This window comes from Schistocerca gregaria, chromosome 3, assembly GCF_023897955.1.
Source record: "Schistocerca gregaria isolate iqSchGreg1 chromosome 3, iqSchGreg1.2, whole genome shotgun sequence".
Taxonomy (NCBI): domain Eukaryota; kingdom Metazoa; phylum Arthropoda; class Insecta; order Orthoptera; family Acrididae; genus Schistocerca; species Schistocerca gregaria.
Window position 1 is genome coordinate 853381113 of NC_064922.1, and position 22776 is coordinate 853403888.

General features: G+C 39.7%; 1 protein-coding gene across 2 annotated transcripts in view; it reads right to left on the reverse strand.

Annotated features, from left to right (window-relative positions):
• LOC126354803 (huntingtin) overlaps positions 1-22776 on the reverse strand; it is a 472584-nt gene that overhangs the window by 183771 nt on the left and 266037 nt on the right. For both annotated transcript variants that reach the window (XM_050004721.1, XM_050004723.1), the window contains exons 31-33: positions 19632-19811; positions 6800-7044; positions 4669-4821 (exon numbers count right to left, since the gene is read on the reverse strand). In XM_050004721.1, coding sequence (XP_049860678.1) covers positions 4669-4821; positions 6800-7044; positions 19632-19811 — 578 coding nt within the window. The remainder of the gene's footprint in view (positions 1-4668; positions 4822-6799; positions 7045-19631; positions 19812-22776) is intronic.

Sequence of the window (22776 nt, forward strand, 5' to 3'; positions counted from 1 at the left end):
AAATAATTCTGAAATATTCACAATTTCCAACCAATGGTGTGTTGGAGTGAAATGTCGTTGGTATTACTCCATATGCATGTGTTTAATGTGTAACTGCTGAAAGTTTCATTGTTGTATGTCTGTTAGTGTTCAGTGCACTACTGAGTAGAACGTTAGTCTGAAAATTTTGAGATGGCAGAGTTAGAGGAGCAATAAATGTGCAAAAAATTTTTCATGAAACTCAAGAAAACGTTTACAGAGAGACACCAAAAAATGTAGGAAGCCTACAGTGATGAGTGCTTAAGCCGTACATGATGTTACAAACGGTTCACACAGTTTAAAAACGGCAGAATGGAAAATAAAGATGACCCTCATTCAGGACGCCCTTCAATGTCTACCAACCACGCTCGTATGAGGAAAGTCAACAATATTGCGCATGCCAATCAAAGACTTACTGTCCGAAAGATTGAAGAAGAATGTAGCATTTCAGCTGGATCATGTCATGAAACCTGACACAGCATCTTGGAGTGAACTGTGTTGCCCCCCAAGTTCGTCCCACTGCACATGAGTCAAGACCAAAAAGACCTTCACATCACAATCTGTGAAGAGCTTTTGGATCATGCAAATGAGAATGACATGTTCCTTAAGAGAATCATAGCTAATGATGAGACATGAGTCTATGGTTGTGATGTTGAGATTAAGGTTAGATCCTCACAATGGGCCAACAAAGATTCTCCACGACCAAAAAAAGCTCATCACATCAGGTCAAATGTCAAAGCCATGCTGATTGTTTTCTTCGACTGAAAAGGATTAGTTCATGATGATTTTGTGCCACAGGAATGTGTTGCGGTGCCTCCAAGAAAATGTGAAACGGAAAAGGCCTGAAATGTGGCGAGACAATTCGTGGCTCTTGCATCGTGATAATGCACCCGCACATTCATCCCTGTTGGTGCATAACTATTGCACAAGAAACGAAATCACTGTGCTGCCTCATCCTCCTTACCCTCCAAACCTGGCCCCTGCAGACTTTTCTTTATTTCCAAAGTTGAGAAACCCGTTGTAAGGATAAAGATTTGCAACAATAGACGAGCTAGAGTATTTTGAAGGATACCATGCACCATGAGTAAAAGGTAAATGTAGAAACATTTTGTGGACAAAGTTACGGACGTTTTTGAACAGATATTGTATACTATTTCAGTACTGTATTGATCATTGTTACACGGGCAATATGTTGGGAATATGTAGTATACACAAAAAAAAAAAAAAAAAAAAAAAAAAAAAAAAAAAAAAAAAAATCCAATGAAACAGTGAAATGAATCACCCGCGAGTTCCACAGTGCTACCAGAAGTCCAGATACCACACTTACTGTTCATAGGGAGTTAAAAACAAAGGTGCACAGTGGTTGAGCAGTTCCTCATAAGCCATATAGTTCTGTAATCAGTACGAAGTAATGTTTGAGGTGGTGTAAAGAGTGACACCACTGGCCAGTGGATGGCTGGAAACAAGTGATTTGGAGTGATGAATTGTGCTACACCTTGTGGCAATCTGATGTAAGGATTTGGTATGGGCAGCTGTTTGGAGAACACTACCTGCTGACAAGTTTAGTGTCAGCAGTGAAGTACAGAGGAGTGGTGTTATGATATGGTGGTGTTTTCATGGTTAGGGTGTAGTCCCCTTATTGCATTTAAGAAAACACTATGTGGGCTTTGTACAGTTGGGAAACAGTTCGAAGACGATAATTGTTTGCATTAGAGTGCTGTCATAAAGCAGCAGATGTGAGGCAACGGTTTTGGGCAATATCATCCCTAATATAGACCAGCCCTCCTAGACCGGCCCTCCAAGAGTTCCAACCTGAACGCGATGGAAAAACTGTGGGATGAGTTAGAATGTCACCTTCAATCCGGACCCTGGCATCCCACAGCACTACGTTCTCATGTTTCAGCTCTTGAGGAAGAATGGGCTGCCATTCCTCCACAGACATTCAGACTACTCACTGAAAATGCTAAGCACTGTTCAAGCCATCATAAAGGTGAATGATGGACACACCCCATATTAATGTCCACTATCAGGTGTCTGGATACTTTTGATCAGATAGTGTAGTCCTCCCATATACTTGTAGCAAATGCACCAAGATGAGAAACTCACAAAATTACTGCTCCTAGGGAGGCTTACTACAGTTGTTCTTAACATACACCATTCAAAACTAGAGCAGGAAAGGTGTGAAACGGTGTTAGTATCAGAAGCACACTTCACCCCACACCATAATGTGGCTTGCAGAGAACATACGTAAATGTTAGTCCATCCCTGTCACTGAGTGAGGTGGTACAATGGTTAAGGCAATGGCCCTGCATTTGGTAGAACTAATGTTCACATCCATCATCCTAATAACCAGATGTAGGCTTTTCATGGTTTCTTCTACAATTATTACGATAAATGCCTGGATGGTTTGTTGAAGTGGAGTGAGAGTGCACCGAGTCAAGCAAGAATGCCTGTATGGTTCAAGTGCTTTGAGGAAGGTCATTAATCTGCGTAAGATGACAAATATTCTGGTCAACTATCAATTAGCACTACACCAGAAATGATGCTGAAAGTGCATGATGTGATTCATGAGGATTGAACGCAGACAATTCATGAAGTTTGTAACAGACTTTGGCTGTTGTACGGTACATGTCAATGACTTCTAGCTGATGAACTCAACATGAGATGAACTGCAGCAAAGTCTATCCCGTTCCTTCTCAGCACTGACCAACAAAACCTCAAGATTCAGACATGCACTAATCTGCAACAAAGAGTTTGAGAGTTCTAAAATTCTTATCTACAGTCATAACAGGTGATGAATCTTGGGTCTGTAGTTATGACCCTAAAATGAAGCAGCAATCATCACAATGGAAAATGTCATCTTCTTCCAAAAAAAGCTAAATGAATTTGCAACAACTTGAAGTTAATAGTGATCTTTTTTTTTTTCAACGTTTGGGGAATAGTGCATAAGGATTTTCTTCCACCTGGTCGCAGTGTCAACAGGCAGTTGTGAAGTTTTGAGGGGACTGATGGAAAATGTTTGGTGCAAACGGCCAGAGCTGTGGAAAAAGAAAGACTGTTTGGTGCACCATGACAATGCATCTACACACACCTTGCTCATTATGAAGAAATTCCTGGTCACAGTCCACTACCCTCACTACACACCAGACCTAGCCCTGTGATATTTCTACCGGTTACAGAGGACGAAAATCACATTGAACAGGCTATGTTTTGACTCTACTGAAGACATCCAATTGGAATCACAACTGGTCCTGAATATCTTTCATGTTGTGTTTTTCCAGGAGTGCTGAGACCAATACTGGGATTATTGCATACATACCGAGGTGACAGTGGACATTAGGATGTTAGTATAGTTTTTTGACTTTAACAATGATGTTCTTGGATATTTTGGGCAGCACCTTGCATAGTGTATTTTGTTAGTGTAATAACAGTGTGAACCACGCAGTACCAAGTAACATTACAGGACACCACCAAAATATGATACACAGTCAACACAAATTGTTCACAGTTTAACCCGATATCTCAAACAGAAATCATTAAGGAGAGTAGGATAGCAAAAAATATCTTACATGTTCACAACATTGAGATTAATGGGCAGGACATGAAATCTATTATATAAAAACTTCAGCACTCAATGTACAACCAGGATTCTTACTTCCCCTGTATATTACTTAGTTACCACTGTCCGACACCACTCCACACTACATCATGTCGTAATGTGATAACCTCAAGTACACGAGAATAATTGCGGGAACACACTTTGAACCATTGCCACCGGAATGTAATATCGACTGACTCTGATAGCAATGACATATCATTTTTTAAACCAGATATTCTTCACACTGTGGACATTATTAACTAGAACCATGAAACTGTGAAAAAGTTGGCAGAGTACTAGTTTGGACTGAACTTGGTAAACAAAGAATACTGATGCCGAATAATCATAGTTGATCTACAAAAGATGAATTTTCAAATATGGATCCACGTTTAAACTTTTTATAGAATAGAAAAAAACCACCTTCACTTCTGAGTGAATGGCAATTCACAATTTTGTAACAAATTCTCATGCACACGTTACATTTCATCGCACTCCATTTCCTATAATGGACCTTCAGCCCAGGAACACATGGAAAACAACAGAGATCCCCCCAGAGTTGGGGAATGCGCTGGAGTTAGCTGGGATCAAGGAAATAATTAGTGCAACATTTCAATGCCTATTTTCACTCTTCATTACCTGACTCCACAACCAATTGTTTCAAAAGGAGAATCTCAGAGTGATTTGGCACAAAATGACTCAGTACATTTCCGTCAATGAACAGTTCAACACTTAATAGGCTCTGTCACAATTCTCTGAGTCTTTCAGAATCCTTTGAGATTTCCTCGACTTGTCCCAAAAATTTAACTTATCTGAGAAATCCCTATTTTCCATGGTTTTCAGACAAGTTGCCACACTGTTTTCGACAGTACCTTCTGTATCATAGATCAATTATTAAATACAAACAACTATTTAGCCACAAACCTGTAAGTGATACAGAGACATAAAATTATATTTTTGATAAATACGTGCAGCCATTATGCAAATGACAAACTCATACAATTTTTTTGATGTGGACACAAAAATAACTAACTAATGAACTATATGAGCCATACCTGTTTTTAACTTGAGTCAGAAACCAGTTCTTGTCAACAACAATGCTACGAATACTTGATGGGACAATGTTTGTTCCAGAATCAAATTCAGATGACTGTAAATTGTAGCACTCAGAAGCCAACTTGTTTAACACGCTTATGAGACCACTATGCCTGTTAACAAAGAATATTTTTATCAAATTTTGGCTCCAGATATACAAAATTAAAAACAATTTATTAACACGTATATTGAGATGCACTGCAGAAACAGTAAGCAGCATCAAAGCATATCTTATCTCATACTCACTACTAAATGTAGTAATAGTAATATCATAATAACAGTAATGAGTACACAACACTAATAACTAGTGAGCATTGCTGCATGTAAATGAAGAAATCTGAAACTGAATTTTTTTAGTTTTACAGTGTCTGCCGGAAAAGACAAAGAAAAAACAACACTGAGAGGTACAAAATTCATTAATTCAACCAGTTCTGTAAATTTCAATAAGAAGAGCCCTCAGGGATGCTGAATGTGTCACAATTTACAATAACAAAAGAGAGGGAAATCATAGAAAAATAATCTTTATACTGCAGTAACAATCATTACACTGCTTAATGTCATTCTTGTTTCTCCCATTAAAACAATCCAGAAATCAAGCTGCTCACAGAAGGCTATCTGTTTTTCTCCCCTCTTGCTGGTCTTTCACAGGCCATGGTCTCCAGCTGCATTGTTTATTCTTCACTTTCCACTGTACTACTCAAGCCACCCATCATTTAAGTTTTTCCTTGTCCTTCCCAGTTTTCTTGGTAGATTCCCTCACTCAACTCATATATTTTGTCTACTTCCTCTTTACTTGTGGCTGATATTGGCACATAAACCTGAATGATTGATGTAGCCACAGAGTTACTCTTCAGTTTTTATCGCTAATACTCTGTCACTAACTGGAATAACCATCACTATATTTTGCCTAATGTTTCATGTATATAACTCCAACTCCATTTTCCTTCCTTTCTGATTCTTTGTAAATTACCTTGTATTTCACCAATCCAAATTCATCTTCTCCTTCCTATTGAACGTCACTTACCCTAAAAGACTGATATTATGTCTCTCCATTTCTCTCTTCATCCTTTCTAACTTTCCTTTCTTATCCAGCATCTTCACATTTCGTGTAGCAATCCTCAAGCGAGATGTTTCCCATTTCTTCCTCTTATTTTAATTTAAATCAGTGCTGCTATAACCCTGTACATAATACTTGGACAAGCACCACAGTAACAGGTCACTGACATGCTACACTTAGTATTTTCTGCCACTGGCACCTGTGCAGGCCGGTCCCAGGAGACCACCTGTGGTGGGCACATCACTTGTGCGCCATCTACCAGAGCCCTCATCTTTATAAGTGCAGTGCAACAGGTAAATCTGATAAATGGATTGTAGGTATCACAAGTGCATGGCACGGTGCCTAGTTGCTCTTAACATCTGCGCCACATTGAGCCTTAGAACCATGGACATTCCCTTTTAAATGGCAGACTAGATAGCACTCTAGTAGTTATGCCGGTACATCAGATGGTACTACTGTTTCACAACTGGTAACAGGTTTAAGGATTTCCTGGAATTCCTGGAAAGTAGGACATGTTAGTTATCTTGGATGGGGAGTCATCAAAACAAGTAGAAGTAACTGCAAGCTTGTCCACGAGAAGTGTGTGGCCTGTTGTTGTTCATGCTCTATGTGAATGACCTAGCAGACCATATGCATTGTAGTCTCAGGGTCTTTCCAGATGATGTCCTTATCTATCATGAAGTACAGGAAAAAGCTTCACAAATATTCCATCATATCTTGACAAAATTTTAACAAAATGGAAAGAGAAGTAACTTGTTTTAAACATCCACAAATGTAAAACTGTACACTTCTATCAAAGCACAAAAGTAGTACACTGTAATTACAATGTCAATGATTCACAACCGGAAAACACAAATATCTGGGTGTAATAACAGAATGGAAAAGAATGATTACACAGACTTTGTCATCGGTAAAGCAGGTGGCAAACTTTAACCCGGGAAAATGCAGTCAGGGTATGAGGAAGACTGCTTACAAATTCGAGCTAGTCCTGACACGAAACCGTCAAACCATGAACCGTGCAAAGTAAAGCCCACCTGCGTTGGTGCTGCAGCTCAGCCAGCAGCGCCTGCAGCTCCTCTGCCGCCAGCTGTGCTTGTGCCTGCTCCCGACCCAAAGCCAACAGCACTTCGGCACGGCGGGCGGCCAGCGACGCAGCCTGCCTCGCCAGTGCGAGCTGGGGCAGGGACAGCAGCTTCGTCACCAGCAGCTGCAGTAGCGGACCACTCTGTGAAGGGTGCACTCCCTCCAGGCAGTGCAAGAGCCGCGACACTTGACTTGGCTGAGAATAACGAAAAACAGTGAAGCAAACAAAGGAACTGCTACAACTTCAGCAGTAACAACTGTTAGGTACAGCCGAGGCCAAACCGCTAGGAAACTGAATTACAAGGAGATACCCAGAAAAACCAGAATTATTTTTTAAAAGCAATATATCTTCAATTTGTTTACAGAACAACATTATCCCCTTTAAAATGCACTCTGTTCCAACTAATACATTTGTTGCAATGGTGCTTCCACAGTTTGAAATATTTTTTGTGATCATCTCTGGAAATGGCTGACAGCTCCTCTCTTGTTTATTTCTTCACTTCTTCGATGTTGTCAAATCAGTGTACTTTCATGTACAGAAATAAGAAAAAGTCACACAGAACCAGGTCAGGTGAGTAAGGTGCGTGGGGTAGCGGAACCATGTCATTTATAGCCAAAAACTGTACAACAGAGATGGCTGTGTGTGTAGTTGCATAGTTGCGGTGAAAGAACTGGTCTCCTGTCTGCCACAAATAGGGTTGCTTTTGACAAACATTGTTGTGCAGTCTTCTTAAAACTTCTACATTAAAGTTTTGATCGATGGTCTGATCTGGGGAAACAAAGCCTGAATTATTCGGGCAGCTGATGGATGTCCTGAACAGGTCTATCATTAATTGACATGTCGCCATTTTTAAATCAAGCAAACCACTTGCACACTTGAATTTTTCCCATAGCATCATCTTGGTAAGCTATTTTCAACATTAAAACAGTTTCGGCAGCATTTTTACTGGGTAGAAAACAATATTTCACAGCTACACATTGCTCACTTAAATCTGGTATCATAAAAAATGGAACAAGAACAAAACAGAGCCACCAAAAACAATTTCTCCATATGAACAAAACAAGCCAGGTCAACAACGCAGGCGGCATTGAACTGGCAATGAGTTGCACTGTACACGCATAGAGGCAGAAATGCACACTATACAAGCTCCGCCCACAGCAATATTATTCCGGTTTTTTTGGGCACCCCCTCATACAACCCTGCTACAGAGATCTTGACTTTGGACTGTCAAGTGACATTACGCTGTAGTGACATAGACTATTAAATGATAACTGAAACAGGATAGTATATATGAAAGACCACCAACATGCAGCAGTTTTATCACACTAAAAACAATTACTGCAAAAACAATCTGACCATCACTTTTGCCCTTTTTCTGTTACACAATGACATGGCCTAATAAACCAAAGACTTTTATTCAAAAATGTTAATGATTTAGTCATTTGGGAAAGTGAAGTAGCAAATTTCCTATATCTGAACTCAATATGGCCCAAAATAGCACAAGCACTGACAAAGGCAGCATATGTTTCATGTGACCAACACCCATAATGGCCAACTATCAGGCAGATCTTGCACCAGTCCCTTCCACAGGGATATGACTCGTATACCAATAGGTTTGGGAGTGGGTGTGATACAGAGATGTAAATTGGATGACAGCGGCAGAATATCACTTTACGAGAGAGGAAAATAATTGTGGGTAGGTTGACCCTCTTTTCTGTGCACAATGACTGATATTCAAAGCCCTCGCAAATGACATGGTTAAGATACTTCAGTCTGTGCAGATATTAGATGATGAGCTGGGAATTCCTTTGCTATTCATTCTTGAAGATGGTGGGAGGACTAGAGATACTGAGGATACAGTGCAGGAAATCTGTTTACAGACTAGGTTTGGAGGATAGTGCCTGCCTGTGAAAGCCTTAGCAAGACCTTCAGTATTCTGGCATGAGGTTCTCATCACTGCAGACATACCACCCATGCATGACCGGACTATATGGCAGCAACACTTTGGTGTTCAAGAGAAGACAGCTTTCAAAATGGTGGTACTGTTGATGGTTAGTGAGTGTGATAAAGTCATCAGAAGTAGAGGTCAACTTCCAGGAAGGAGGCATGTTGGGTTGAGGAGAACCAGATGAAGCAAATGGGAGAGAAAGTGTTGAGGCAGTAGGGGAATGAGGACAGGGTGTCTTGGCCCTTGGTGCAGATGACAAGACATATCATAAATTAACCTGAACTAGACAAAGGGTTTGGGGTTTTGAGAGTCTAGGAAACTTTCCTCTAGATAGCCAACAAACACATTGCGGTAGGACAATGCCACATGGATGCCCTTGGCCATGCCACGAATTAGTTTATGTATCTACCCCTCAAAGGACAAGTAGTTTTGTGAGAGGATGTAATTAGATAGACGTATTAAACAAAATAAGATGGTGGGTTTGGAGTTAGAAAGACATTGGGAAAGGTAACATTTGATAGTAGCAAGGTCAGTGGCATATTGGATGTTGGTGTTTAGGGAAGTGGCATCAACAGTGGTGAATCGGGATCCACGTGGTTGGATTCATTAAGAATAGAGAAACTGGTTCATATTTTTAATAGGAGAGGCGAGGTTATGGAAAATTGACTGGAGACCTTGTTTGACAAGATCAGAGATTCTTTCATTGGGAGCACAGTAAATAGCTACTATGGGGCATCCAGGATTGTTAAATTTATGAGTTTTGGGAAGCATGTTGATGTGGAGGAGAGAAATGGATTTGGGGAAAAGTTCATGTACCCATAGGTTTGTTGTGTCTATCTACTTAGTTGTGGGGAATAATGTGTGTGTGTGTGTGTGTGTGTGTGTGTGTGTGTGTGTGTGTGTGTGTGTGTGTGGGCGCGCACGCGCAGGGCGAAGGGGAGTGTCACATTTGTATGCATGCTATGTTTCTGTCAGAAGACTTCAGTGGTTTTATGATGTACTTTTTGCATTTCTTGCTTTTATGTTTTCATTTTCTTCAAAGGCAAAGATAAACTGAAGCGGTAGCGCAGTGTAGAGCCTGTGCCTATCGCCATATATTTTCCATTTTCAAATGTTAAAAAAACAGAAGATGTTTTTCCTGTTCCTTGGTAAGAGGAAAAACTCACTCTCTGTTAATGACGAAAGTCAGATTCACATTATTTTAGAGTGTAATCAGCAGTGGTTGTGAGATTATGTCAAAAAGTCTGTATTTTTTATGTGCATCAAAGGAAGAGTATAGTATTACTTTGCCACTGAAAAGTTGTATGAGTCACTATTCCAAGTAGTACTGCAATATATGGAAAACCAAGAAGCCCACCTGTGTACTTCAGAGTTATCATGAAAATCCAATTTCAACAATGTAAAGGATACAGTCAAGATTTTGTTGGTAGATACGGCAATCGGACGTAGTATTTTTAATTGGTAAGCATAAATCTACAACAAGAGAAAGACTATTTCTTTCATGTGGAAGTAATATGATAAGATTTTTTACCCATTTACAAGATTAGCTCAGCTTATTGTGCTTGTCTGACATGGCAGAAAATTTTATAAGAGACAGTAATCAAAATTCCAATTTCAGATCACCTCTTTATTATTTTCTTATCTGCCATTAATTAATTTCATTATTTAAATATATCTATTTTTTTTAGTCCTGTCACAATCGCCACTTTGTAATATAATAGAAAATAAAATTAAGATATATGGAAATAATGAAATTAATTAATGGCAGATAAGAAAATAATAAAGAGGTGATCTGAAATTGGAATTTTGATTACTGTCTCTTATGAAATTTTCTGGTGTGTTGGACAAGCACAATAAGCTGAGCTATGCCAAAATCTTATCTTATTATGTCCACATAAACGAAATAGTCTTTCTCTTATAGATTTATGCTTACCAATTAATAATACTACGTCCAATCGCCATATCTGCCTACAAAATCTTGACTGATTCCTTTATAATGTTGTAATTGGATTTTTGTGATAACTCTGAAGTACACAGGTGGGCTTCTTGGTTTTCTATATACTGCAGTACTACTTGGAATAGTGCCTCATACAACTTTTCACTGGTAAAATAATACTATATTCTTCCTTAGATGCACATCAAAAATACAAACTTTTTACATATTCTCACAACCAAAATGGCTACTGCTGAATACACTTTAAAATAATGTGCATCTACCTTCCTTCCGTCATTAATTGAGAGCGAAACCTTCCTCTTACCGAGAAACAGGAAAAACATCATCTTGTTTTTTTTTAACATTTGAAAATAAAAAATACATGACAATAGGCACAGGCTCTACACTGGGCTATCACTCCACATTTTATCATTGCCTTTGAGGAAAATGAAAACATAAAAGCAAGAAATGCAAAAGATACATCATAAAGTCTCTTTACTTAGGGAGACAGTATAGTTTGTATCATGTTTCTGTCCTCTTATGTGTTATGTCTTCTTATTTCAGTGTTTCTGGCAATTGGACAGATGTACCATACTGACCCAAATAAAAGCTGCTCTTTTGATCAAAAAATATTAGGATTAGCAAACCTTATGTGACAAGTATATTTTTGCATCATAGAAACATCAACTGCAGTGTTCATTCCTTAGAGAGAAATGGAGTAACAATGTGTTAATTACTGAATATGAGGTAACAATGTAACCAACTTTGATTGCTGACAAATGTCATTTAGATAGTGACTATTATCCACCTTACTGTTCCGTTATTTTATGGGAGAAGATGAACACAGATTTCTCTACATAAAGAGCAGAATTTAGTATTCACCAATTAAAGGTTATTTCGAAAGGAAATCATCAACAAACTTCAGAATTTAGTGCAGTTATGATGCAAATTTCAAACTCACAGTGTCTGTTATGCAGAGGGTACATCTAATGGAGAAGCTAACAAAAAGTAGGGTTTGGACAATGAGTGCCAATGGAAAATATCCTTTAAACTGTCATTTTATCAAAAAAAATCCTACAGAGGGACTGCAAACTGGGAAATATCCTGAACTCAAAGCTGGAGTTCTTTCTTTTGTATAACATAAAAGGAATAACAGTATACCTATCTCTCGATAAACAAACCAAGAAAAGGTCACAGAAATTGTGGAGACCTCAAACATACAACATCAAAATTCTGTGTGTGTTATCAATTGACAATACAGGTTTACAAGTAGATGTAGCCCCTCTATTCAGCAATGTATTGCATTTGCACAGAAACTGCCAGAATATTTTAACTGATAAATCCATAGACTTCCAAAGGCACATACTAAACAGAACAGCAACACTCTGACTCTCCATACATCAGCAACACTGATAAGATGCCCAACTTTTGGGGATGAGCTCTATAACAGTGTACTATAATGGGATGAAAAATCTCTCTTTAGAACTGCAAATTAAAAAGAAGAAATTACCATGATTTTTATTGGTTACTGCAAAGGGATGAAAGATTCCCCCCTCCCCCAGATATCACATTATTCTGTAGCATATCATGTTATTATGAATGTTATTATGAAGCATAAAACTTTACCGGAGGAAAATTTGCCTATGGTCTTGGTGATTTACTGCCTAGAAAAAGGCTGGATGACAACAGAATTAATGACTTTTTAGAATCTCAGACCTAGTGTGCTCCTCAGAAGAAATATATACTGGATGCTTTTTAACAGTCACTTGAAGTAAGGAATGAAGTTGTAGCATTGAAGACAAATCCCATCATTATACCTTGAGATATGACTTCAAAACAGCAGGTGCATTTAAATACATCTCCAAAAACACTATTACCATTGGCTTTCTGAAGGGGATCAAAAATTCACTTCAGCTAGGCATCATTAAAAAGCGTTATGTGTGAATGGATTCTCCCTTCATGACAAACGGTATCATCAAACTCTTTCATCCTAGGATTCAAGAAATGCTGGCTGTTCAATGCCCTGAATGGCAGAAAGGACAATTTTCTATCCTGCTCTGTGTATATACAACACAGTTTATGATTACTTGTGCTGCCATTAACACAGACAGGTGGTTCCTGAGGTTGACGATGGTAAAATTCAGAAAGTGTGCACAAACAGTCCAGGAAGCAATGTGAATCAATGCGTAATACAGCCAAGGGCAATCATCTACTAATTGATGGTGCATATAAAAGGTTTCAAGAAACCAGTGAGTCTGTCTGGCAAGTGTCAGGCTACGGAATTTACCTGCACTCTTGTGTCAGTGCACGTGCCCACACGAAGTGTCTGCAGTGGTCCCCCTCGCAAGAACAAGTCGTGGCCTTAGTAGGAAGCCTGAATATATCTGAGCTGTCCCCCACATTGATGCTCGAACTAAGTGGAGAATTAAAATTGCCCTCTTGCCTTTAATTGGGACGTAGAGACAGAAATGGCCTGTGCCACATTTCATGTTTTAGATGCAAATGGCAATGGCATATCTGTGCCACAGCACTGCACCAGTCCCACAATCTGAGACATCAGTGGCAAGCGAACATTAAGCACTTGCCCAGATGCAATACTGCTAAACAAAGGTATAATCTACACCACGTTTTACATTGCAAGAAAGCTGTCTGGCACAACTATGACCACACAAATTTAACACCTTTTTTACACAATAGATTCAGCGCATGGCAAATCTAGGCCACATGTGGGATAAATTTCACATAATAATACATTTTGCCCAGGAAAGACTGTACCTCTTTGAGGCTTTTATGAGATGGTAAGGTAGTGAGTGATTGCTTCCACATGATCCTGTGCAGGCTTGAGCCCTCTTTTACTTAATATATGTCCTAAGTACTTGACCCTTGGCTCAAAAAAAACATTTGTTGAGATGACAATGCAGACCATGGGACTGGAGCCACTCAAAGAACATCTGCAGGCTGCCCCATGAAGGGCATATTAATTACTAGAAACTGTTTTGTCTGATCATCTACAGGTGACTGAAAGTAGGTGTGAGTGAGATCTATCTTTGAAAAGTAACAGCCCCCAGCCAATTTGGCCAAAAATTCCTCCAGCAGAAGGAGTTGGATACAGATCGATATTTGGTTGATCATTAATGATAGACTTAAAATTATCACAAAATCTCTGTGATCCATTTAGCTTCTTACCTATGACCATGAGTATTGTCCACTGGTTACACAATAACGGGCTATTATGCCCATACTTTGCAATCTATCTAATTTCACTTTATCTTGATCGCACAGGGCAAAAGGCACTCGATGTGCTCTATTAAACTTAGGCACTGCTGAATGGTTTAAGGATATGGGCTTTGAACCTAAAGTAGAATTAAAGAACTATTTATATCTAGAGCATGATGTATCAAGTTCTGTGAATGATATCACAGTTGAAACCAGATTCACTTGGTCTTGAATTTGGAAGCAAAAAAATGCAAAAGCACCCTAGTCAAACATGTCGGATGTCATCCAAGGGTTGACTAGTAGCAGTGTCCATTGCTGAACTATATTTTTATACTTAGCTTAGACTACGATCTGTCTCGCAATGGATCTAATGGCCATTGTATGTCAATACACTGCAGCAGTAGGTGTAAGTGTTTGGGTGTCTGTGTGCCTGTGTGTGTAAACATGAATGTGTGTGCTTTTGTTTGAGAAAGAGCAAGGACTCGAAAGTTAGTGTAAATACTATATTCTATTGAGTGTGTCTATGCGCCACAAATCAGTCAGTTACAGGTGAGTGGTTGTCTTTTCTTGAAGTATGTGTTTGTTATAGAAAAAGCCAAACAGGTAGAGTTTCTTGGTGACATTTGTTTTATAGACATTAGACTGCTGTCTAATGAATGTTTTGTCTAAAATTTTATCCCCTACTCAGAGAGAATAATCAGAAGCTATAAAGACACAGTATGAAAATTTGAAAATTAAGAAATATGTCTTAGGCTATGGCTCAGTGTCCATAAAACTAATATCACTACGGATATACATCCAAGAAAAAAAGTATTTCATTAGTAGTAATGGAGGGAGTTTCTTGGTTCAGTTCCTTTAACCCACAGGTAATAGCACTCTGTCACATGACCCCCCCCCCCCCCCCAAAAAAAAAAAATAATAATTATTATTATTATTATTATTATTACTATTTAAAAACAAATAAACAATAATAACAGTAGTAGTAGTAGTAGTAGTAGTAGAAGTGTGAAGTGTAATTACTGTACCAAGATTTGCAATGAATGCCTGAAGGTGTACAAGACTGACTCAATTTTTTCACAGTTGTCGAGAGAGCAGAATGTAATAGTTGCTTTGAGTTATTTTTTCTACAAATTTTGAGTGTGTTAAACTAAGCGTTTTTCATTAAATCCACTGCATGTATTGCACAAAAATAAGAAATCATTTATTTGTACATTACTTAATTCCCCACCATAATTGTAACTAATAATTAAAAAACATACACAGGGATTAGTGTACTATAAATTATGATGTGTGGAAGTTGAACCATGTGTGAAAGAATGAAGTCAGGTTATTTGCATCCAAAGTCTTATTGATTCAAGTTTCTCAATGGGGCTAAATCGCTAAGACGTGATGTAGTATTATGTTTGTACCCAAGTGTTGAGGTTCAATACAAAAGATTAGATGCAATTATAATAAAGAAAAGCTGAACTATAAATCATAAATTAAATGAAAACATGGGGCACTCACACAATCACAGCCCTATAGTAGCTAGCAATGGAATAACAAGAATGATTATCAACACATTTTTGTAAAATGTAAACTTTCACGGCCGGAACTGTCATGATTAATAAAATTCTTTTCCGGGCTATTATGCCGTGGTCTGATGGATTTCGCATTGTAATCCGACGTTTCGTCCCCATCTGCGGAGGACATCTTCAAGGGGGTTCGTGGCTTCTGTTAACTTCCGAAACACACACTGTCTCACTACTGACTGCAGCAAATTTTTGTTTTCGCGTGCTCCCGCGCATAGGCGTGACGTCACATGTTTTGAATACGCGAGCGCAATTGGCCGTTGTCGGTTGCCGCCGTCCGCTGTTGCTATCATCCCATGGCGGAAGACTGGTACACATCTTCTTCAGCACCAGCATCCAGATGTCATTCAATTTCACGCCCTCCTCCTTCCTATTAAAATTCCTGGGGTGTTTCATAATCTCTATAGCCTCTCTGTAAAGCCTTTCATGATATCCGCTTGTGGCTGCCAGTACTTGAGTTCTATCAAAATAAATGTGGTGGTCTCCTGACTGCAAAGCGTGTTCCGCAACAGCTGATCTATCAATCTCTCCCCTTCTGCAATTGCCCTTGTGCTCTTCTAGTCGTTTTTTGACCGTTCTTTTTGTGGTACCCACATATACCTCCCCACAACTACACGGGATCCTGTAAATTCCTGCTTTTTCCAGCGGTTTACGAGCATCCTTAGCCAATCTCAGGTGTTCTTGTATCTTCCGGGTAGGTTTGTAAATCACCGCGATATTCCGTTTTTTCAATATTTTCCCTATGCGGTCAGTGACGTCCTTAATAAAAGGCAGGAAAACTTTCGATTTTGCAAGCACTTGTGCATTGCTATGATTTTCACGCGGCGGTCTTAACGCTCTTTTTATCTCAGCAGCCGAGTAACCATTCCTGAGTAATGCATCAGTGAGGTGTTCCAGTTCCGTATCCAGTAGTCCAGGTTCACAGATGTTCCTCGCTCTATCCGCCAACGTTTTTATTATGCCTCGCTTTTGCTGTGGGTGGTGGTTCGAATCCCGGTGTAGATAACGATCCGTGTGCGTGGGTTTCCGGTAAACTGTATGGCCTAAGCTACCATCCTGTTTCTTGTAAACTAGCACATCCAGAAAATTTAGTCTCCCTTCTGCCTCCTCCTCCATGGTAAACTGAATCTTCGGGTTAATACCGTTTAGATCTTTGTGAAAACGGCCTAGTTCCTCTCTGCCATGCCTCCACAACACAAACGTATCATCTACGTAGCGGAACCAGATATTCGGTTTTTTGTTGGCAGTTTCTAGAGCCTGCGCCTCGAATTTTTCCATGAAAAAGTTAGCTATAACCGGGCTTAAGGGGCTCCCCATTGCCACGCCATCAGTCTGTTCGTAGAACTCATCGTTCCATTTGAAATATGTGGTCGTAAGGCAATATTTAAATAGTTCTGCAATGTCGGGAGGAAAAATTCTATTCAGCTGTTGCAACACCTCATTGAGAGGAACCATAGTAAATAGCGATGCCACATCGAAACTGACTAACATGTCCTCCGGCTGGACAACTATGCCGCTTAATTTACTGATGAAATGTGCAGAATTCTTGATATAGGAGTCCAATCGTCCCACATGCGGCCGTAATAGCGTTGTCAAAAACTTGGCAATAGAATAGGTGGGCGAACCAATGGCACTCACTATAGGTCTCAGAGGAACAAATTGTTTATGAACCTTCGGCAAGCCATAGAGTCTTGGTGGCAGCGCAACTGAATTGAACAGACTTTTCTGAACGTTCTGTTCGATAGAGGACTTCTTAATTAACCGCGTAACCGTTCTAAGAACTTTATCAGTCGGGTCTTTACTCAGCTTCTTGTAAGTCTGCGGATCTAGTAAGTCATTAATCTTGCTGTGATAGTCAGTAACATTCAAAACCACCGTCGCATTTCCCTTGTCAGCGGGGACAATGATAATACTATCGTCCTCATTTAGGCGTTTTATTGCATTCCTCTCACCCACGGTTAAATTACTTTTTGGAGGCTTTGCGCGAGCTAATACTCTCACAGTTTCTATGCGGATTTCTTCGGCTGTAATCGCGTCCACACTACGAATGCCTGCTTCTACACTGGCGATTATCTCCTCAGTGGGCACAACTCGCGGACTAATGGCAAAATTTCCACCCTTGGCAAGCACAGATCTCTCATCGTCAGATAACAAGTGTTCGGATAAATTGATGACAGTACGGGAAGCGTCTAACTGGCGGATCGTCTGATTAGGATGCAAATTATCAAATTTCCTCCTCTGTCTACTACACGTTGTCAACATGTGGTTCCTGGTGGATGTGCTAGTTTACAAGAAACAGGATGGTAGCTTAGGCCATACAGTTTACCGGAAACCCACGCACACGGATCGTTATCTACACCGGGATTCGAACCACCACCCACAGCAAAAGCGAGGCATAATAAAAACGTTGGCGGATAGAGCGAGGAACATCTGTGAACCTGGACTACTGGATACGGAACTGGAACACCTCACTGATGCATTACTCAGGAATGGTTACTCGGCTGCTGAGATAAAAAGAGCGTTAAGACCGCCGCGTGAAAATCATAGCAATGCACAAGTGCTTGCAAAATCGAAAGTTTTCCTGCCTTTTATTAAGGACGTCACTGACCGCATAGGGAAAATATTGAAAAAACGGAATATCGCGGTGATTTACAAACCTACCCGGAAGATACAAGAACACCTGAGATTGGCTAAGGATGCTCGTAAACCGCTGGAAAAAGCAGGAATTTACAGGATCCCGTGTAGTTGTGGGGAGGTATATGTGGGTACCACAAAAAGAACGGTCAAAAAACGACTAGAAGAGCACAAGGGCAATTGCAGAAGGGGAGAGATTGATAGATCAGCTGTTGCGGAACACGCTTTGCAGTCAGGAGACCACCACATTTATTTTGATAGAACTCAAGTACTGGCAGCCACAAGCGGATATCATGAAAGGCTTTACAGAGAGGCTATAGAGATTATGAAACACCCCAGGAATTTTAATAGGAAGGAGGAGGGCGTGAAATTGAATGACATCTGGATGCCGGTGCTGAAGAAGATGTGTACCAGTCTTCCGCCATGGGATGATAGCAACAGCGGACGGCGGCAACCGACAACGGCCAATTGCGCTCGCGTATTCAAAACATGTGACGTCACGCCTATGCGCGGGAGCACGCGAAAACAAAAATTTGCTGCAGTCAGTAGTGAGACAGTGTGTGTTTCGGAAGTTAACAGAAGCCACGAACCCCCTTGAAGATGTCCTCCGCAGATGGGGACGAAACGTCGGATTACAATGCGAAATCCATCAGACCACGGCATAATAGCCCGGAAAAGAATTTTATTAATCAACACATTTTTGATCCAAATTAAAATAAAACATGAATATCAACAGTAATTTTTGACAGAACATATCAAATAGAGCAGGGCTGAAATTTGAAAGCACTGCTGATTTCATACATAGTCAAGCTGTGGCATAATTTTCATTTGTCACACGTATCTTCCTAGGTATCGCAATTAAGTAGAGAATGTGAGTAGAACAGTACTGCAGCCAAAGCTTAATAAACTCTGGTTCACTACACAGACTTACATGTGACAGCACTGCCACAGTAAAAAAAAAAAACTCCAACTTTTAGTGGGTCATAGATGTTACTTCCTCATGTTGTTGTTGTGGTCTTAAGTCCAGAGACTGGTTTGATGCAGCTCTCCACGCTACTGTATCCTGTGCAAGCTTCTTCATCTCCAAGTATCTACTGCAACCTACATCCTTCTGAATCTGCTTAGTGGATTCATCTCTTGGTCTACCTCTACGATTTTTACCTTCCACGATTCCCTCCAATACTAAATTGGTGATCCTTTGGTGCCTTGGAACGTTTCCCACCAACACGTCCCTTCTTTTAGTCAAGTTGTGCCTCAATTTCCTCTTCTCCTCAATCCTATTCAATACCTCCTTGTTAGTTATGTGATCTACCCATCTAATCTTCAGCATTCTTCTGTAGCACCACATTTTGAAAGCTTCTATCCTCTTCTTTTTGAAACTACCTTCCTCATATACTGGCCAAATGACACCTGGTAGTGTTCATGGAAAGTGCACATTAGGCAGAAAAACATTTACGTCACTAAATGGATGTGCACACACCTGTCGCATATCTTGACAACGGGATCCAACAGCATGTACAAGCAGCCCGCTGGCCGTGCTGTGGCGGTGGACGGCTGCTATCAGCTCCTGCACTGGTGGCTCCGTTGACAACTGGATAACATGCTCCATATGGTTCACCAGCAACCAGGTCAACTGCTCGGCATCACTCAGGTTCTCACACTGTGCAAAGTATGGCAACACAGATAATGCTAGGTGGCTATAAAACTCTTTACACAATACAATGACACCATTCACTGATAGTCTCAATACATTTCAAACCAAATGAGACAAGTTCAACTTAAGAACATTAATTTAGAATGGAAACTTATCTGCCTGCCTGACATTCTAGATTACCTTTGTATTAAGCAACAACATGGCACAACTTACTGAAATGGTTCAGCTAACATTACTGCTACTCAGTTTGAACATCAGGTTAACCAAAGAAGACAAGCAAAGTAAAGACTGCTTGAGGATGAAGAGGACTATGCATATGGTTTTCACGAGTTCAACCGGATATGGTAAGGTGTGATACGAATACTGTTAACTCTTTGGCTTCCCACATTACAGCAATTTTTCTTTAATCCTCCCACCTCCACCGCTGGTGGCCTCTTTCTCCTGTATATTTCATTAGTACTCACAGTTACAAATAATTTTCCCGCAAAGTACAATCAATAGTTTAAAATCCCAGACTGACAAATATCAGAGTATTTTCCTACAATAATTGATACTATTGTCAACAGACAATTTTTTTCTCTGTTGCATTTCTACAGAAAAAGGATGCTAAGGCTCAAGGCAAGTTGAGGACTTGAGAAAGGATGTCACAGCCTATGGGTCTAGAGGGGTTGTGAAAGGGGGATGTTTACTTATTTCTTGGGCAGTACTGGCAAGCAATGTATGTGCTCATCTGATACCATACAACAGCTACAGTATAAATACAGTGCAGAACTACCAAGGACTTGTGGAAACGAATTATAAAGACATTCATGTTTAAACACACTTATTACATTGTTTACTTCTCAAATGACTCGCGCAAGCTTATTGTGTGCGGTGTACTCCTGATTTCAGCGACTGCAGCCATCATTCTTGTATAAAAGTTCATAAATAAGTTTCATGAGAGCTAGCAATAGTTTCTCATACTGTCAAATATAATATAAGTATTATGAACACAACAGATGGCTACTCACCACAAAGAGGTACAAAGGGGTAATGTTGAGTTGCAGATAGGCACACTAAAATGACTGCTAAACATGTGAGCTTTTGGCCAAAAGGTCTTCTTCTAAAGTAAAAAACATACACACATTCTTGCAAGCTCAATGCGAACACTTAAATCTATACTCGATGTTAACAAATTTCTCTCCTTCAGAAACGCTTTCCTTGCAATTGCCAGTCTACATTTTATATCCTCTCTACTATGACCAACAGTTATTTTGCTCCTCAAATAGCAAAACTCCTTTACTACTTCAAGTGTCTCATTTCCTAATCTAATTCCCTCAGTATTACCTGATTTAATTTGAATACATTACATTTCCTCATTTTGCTTTTGTTGATGTCCATCTTATATCCTCCTTTCAAGACACTGTCCATTCCGTTAAACTGCTCTTCCATGTCTTTTGCTGTCTCTAATAGAATTACAATGTCAATGGCAAACTGCAAAGTTTTTAGTTCTTCTCCATGCATTTTAACTCCTACTCCCTAATTTTTATTTTGTTTCCTTTACTGCTTGCTCAATATGCAGATTGAATAACATCGGGGATAGGCTACAACCCTGTCTCACTCCCTTTCCAACCACTGCTCCCCTTTCATGCCCCTCAACTCTTACAACTGCCATCTGGTTTCTGTACAAATGGTAAATAGCCTTTCGTTCCCTGTATTTAATCCCTGGCCACCTTTAGAATTTGAAAGAGAGTATTCCACTCAACATTGTCAAAAGCTTTCTCTAAGTCTACAAATGCTACAAACATGGCTTTGTCTTTCCTTAATCTATCTTCTAAGATAAGTCGTAGGGCCAATATTGCCTCATGTGTTCCAATATTTCTATGGAATCCAAACTGACCTTCACTAAGGTCAGCTTCTACCAGTTTTTCTATTCATCTGTAAAGAATTCATGTTAGTATTTTGTAGCTGTGACTTATTAAACTGATAGTTTGGCAATTTTCACACCTGTCAACACTTGCTTTCTCTGGGATTGGAATTATTATACTCTTCTTGAAGTCTGGCGGTATTTTGCCTGTCTCATACATCTTGCTCACTTGATGGTAGTTTATATGTCTTATAACTCAGGTAATTTTTTTCTCTGTCTCCAACCACAAAAATAGACAGACGTTCCCTCTAGTTGTAACGTATTTTGATCCTGAAAAGGTAACAAGAAATTGACTTATGGACTTCATTCAACAAGCTGATGAGACAACTAATGGTGTGCACAGTCTGATAAAGTCTTCACTGAAATTTTCATAATTTACATGTAAAGAATGCCACTGCATACTATGGAGATAATGCAAAGGTATATTACAGAAAGCATAATTCTGTGTTTAAAATGCTTCAAGAAGACAACAAACATTTGGTGAAATGAATTGCTCTGTGAAATACTCTATCCCAGTCCAGCGTTATTCCACAGCTACCACCAACCCCTTGCCATGGAGTTACATCTCTATGGAAGATCCAGTTGCACAACCTGTTCTATGCACTCATGCAGGAAATATTACTCCAGTCCCATCACATGTATATGTTGCCCTATCTCACGCTGGGTCACATATGAAAGCAATCAAGTCACATGCCAATCTGTGGTAACAACACCTTTTACATGGGCATAGTCCCACACCAGCTGTCTTCCTAAGTGAGTAGCCAGTACCAAACTTTGGCTGAAAGAAAATCATGAACAGCTCTTTGTTACAAGTGCAATTCTAAACAACTGCATTATCATAACCTAAAATATTTCAAGTTAACATGTAGCGATGTGAACAGCTTCTAACTCACGACTACAGGCTATATTTACAAAACGGCCAAGATCAATTTATTAAAAAGGAAAACCTGTTGTTTAAATTTGTATCAGCCTTTGGCACATTTATGCAGACGTGTAGACGGTCCCAGCAGTATTGGGAGATGGGTGAAACACTTATAAGAGGGAACACAAGCATTTGATACGAGC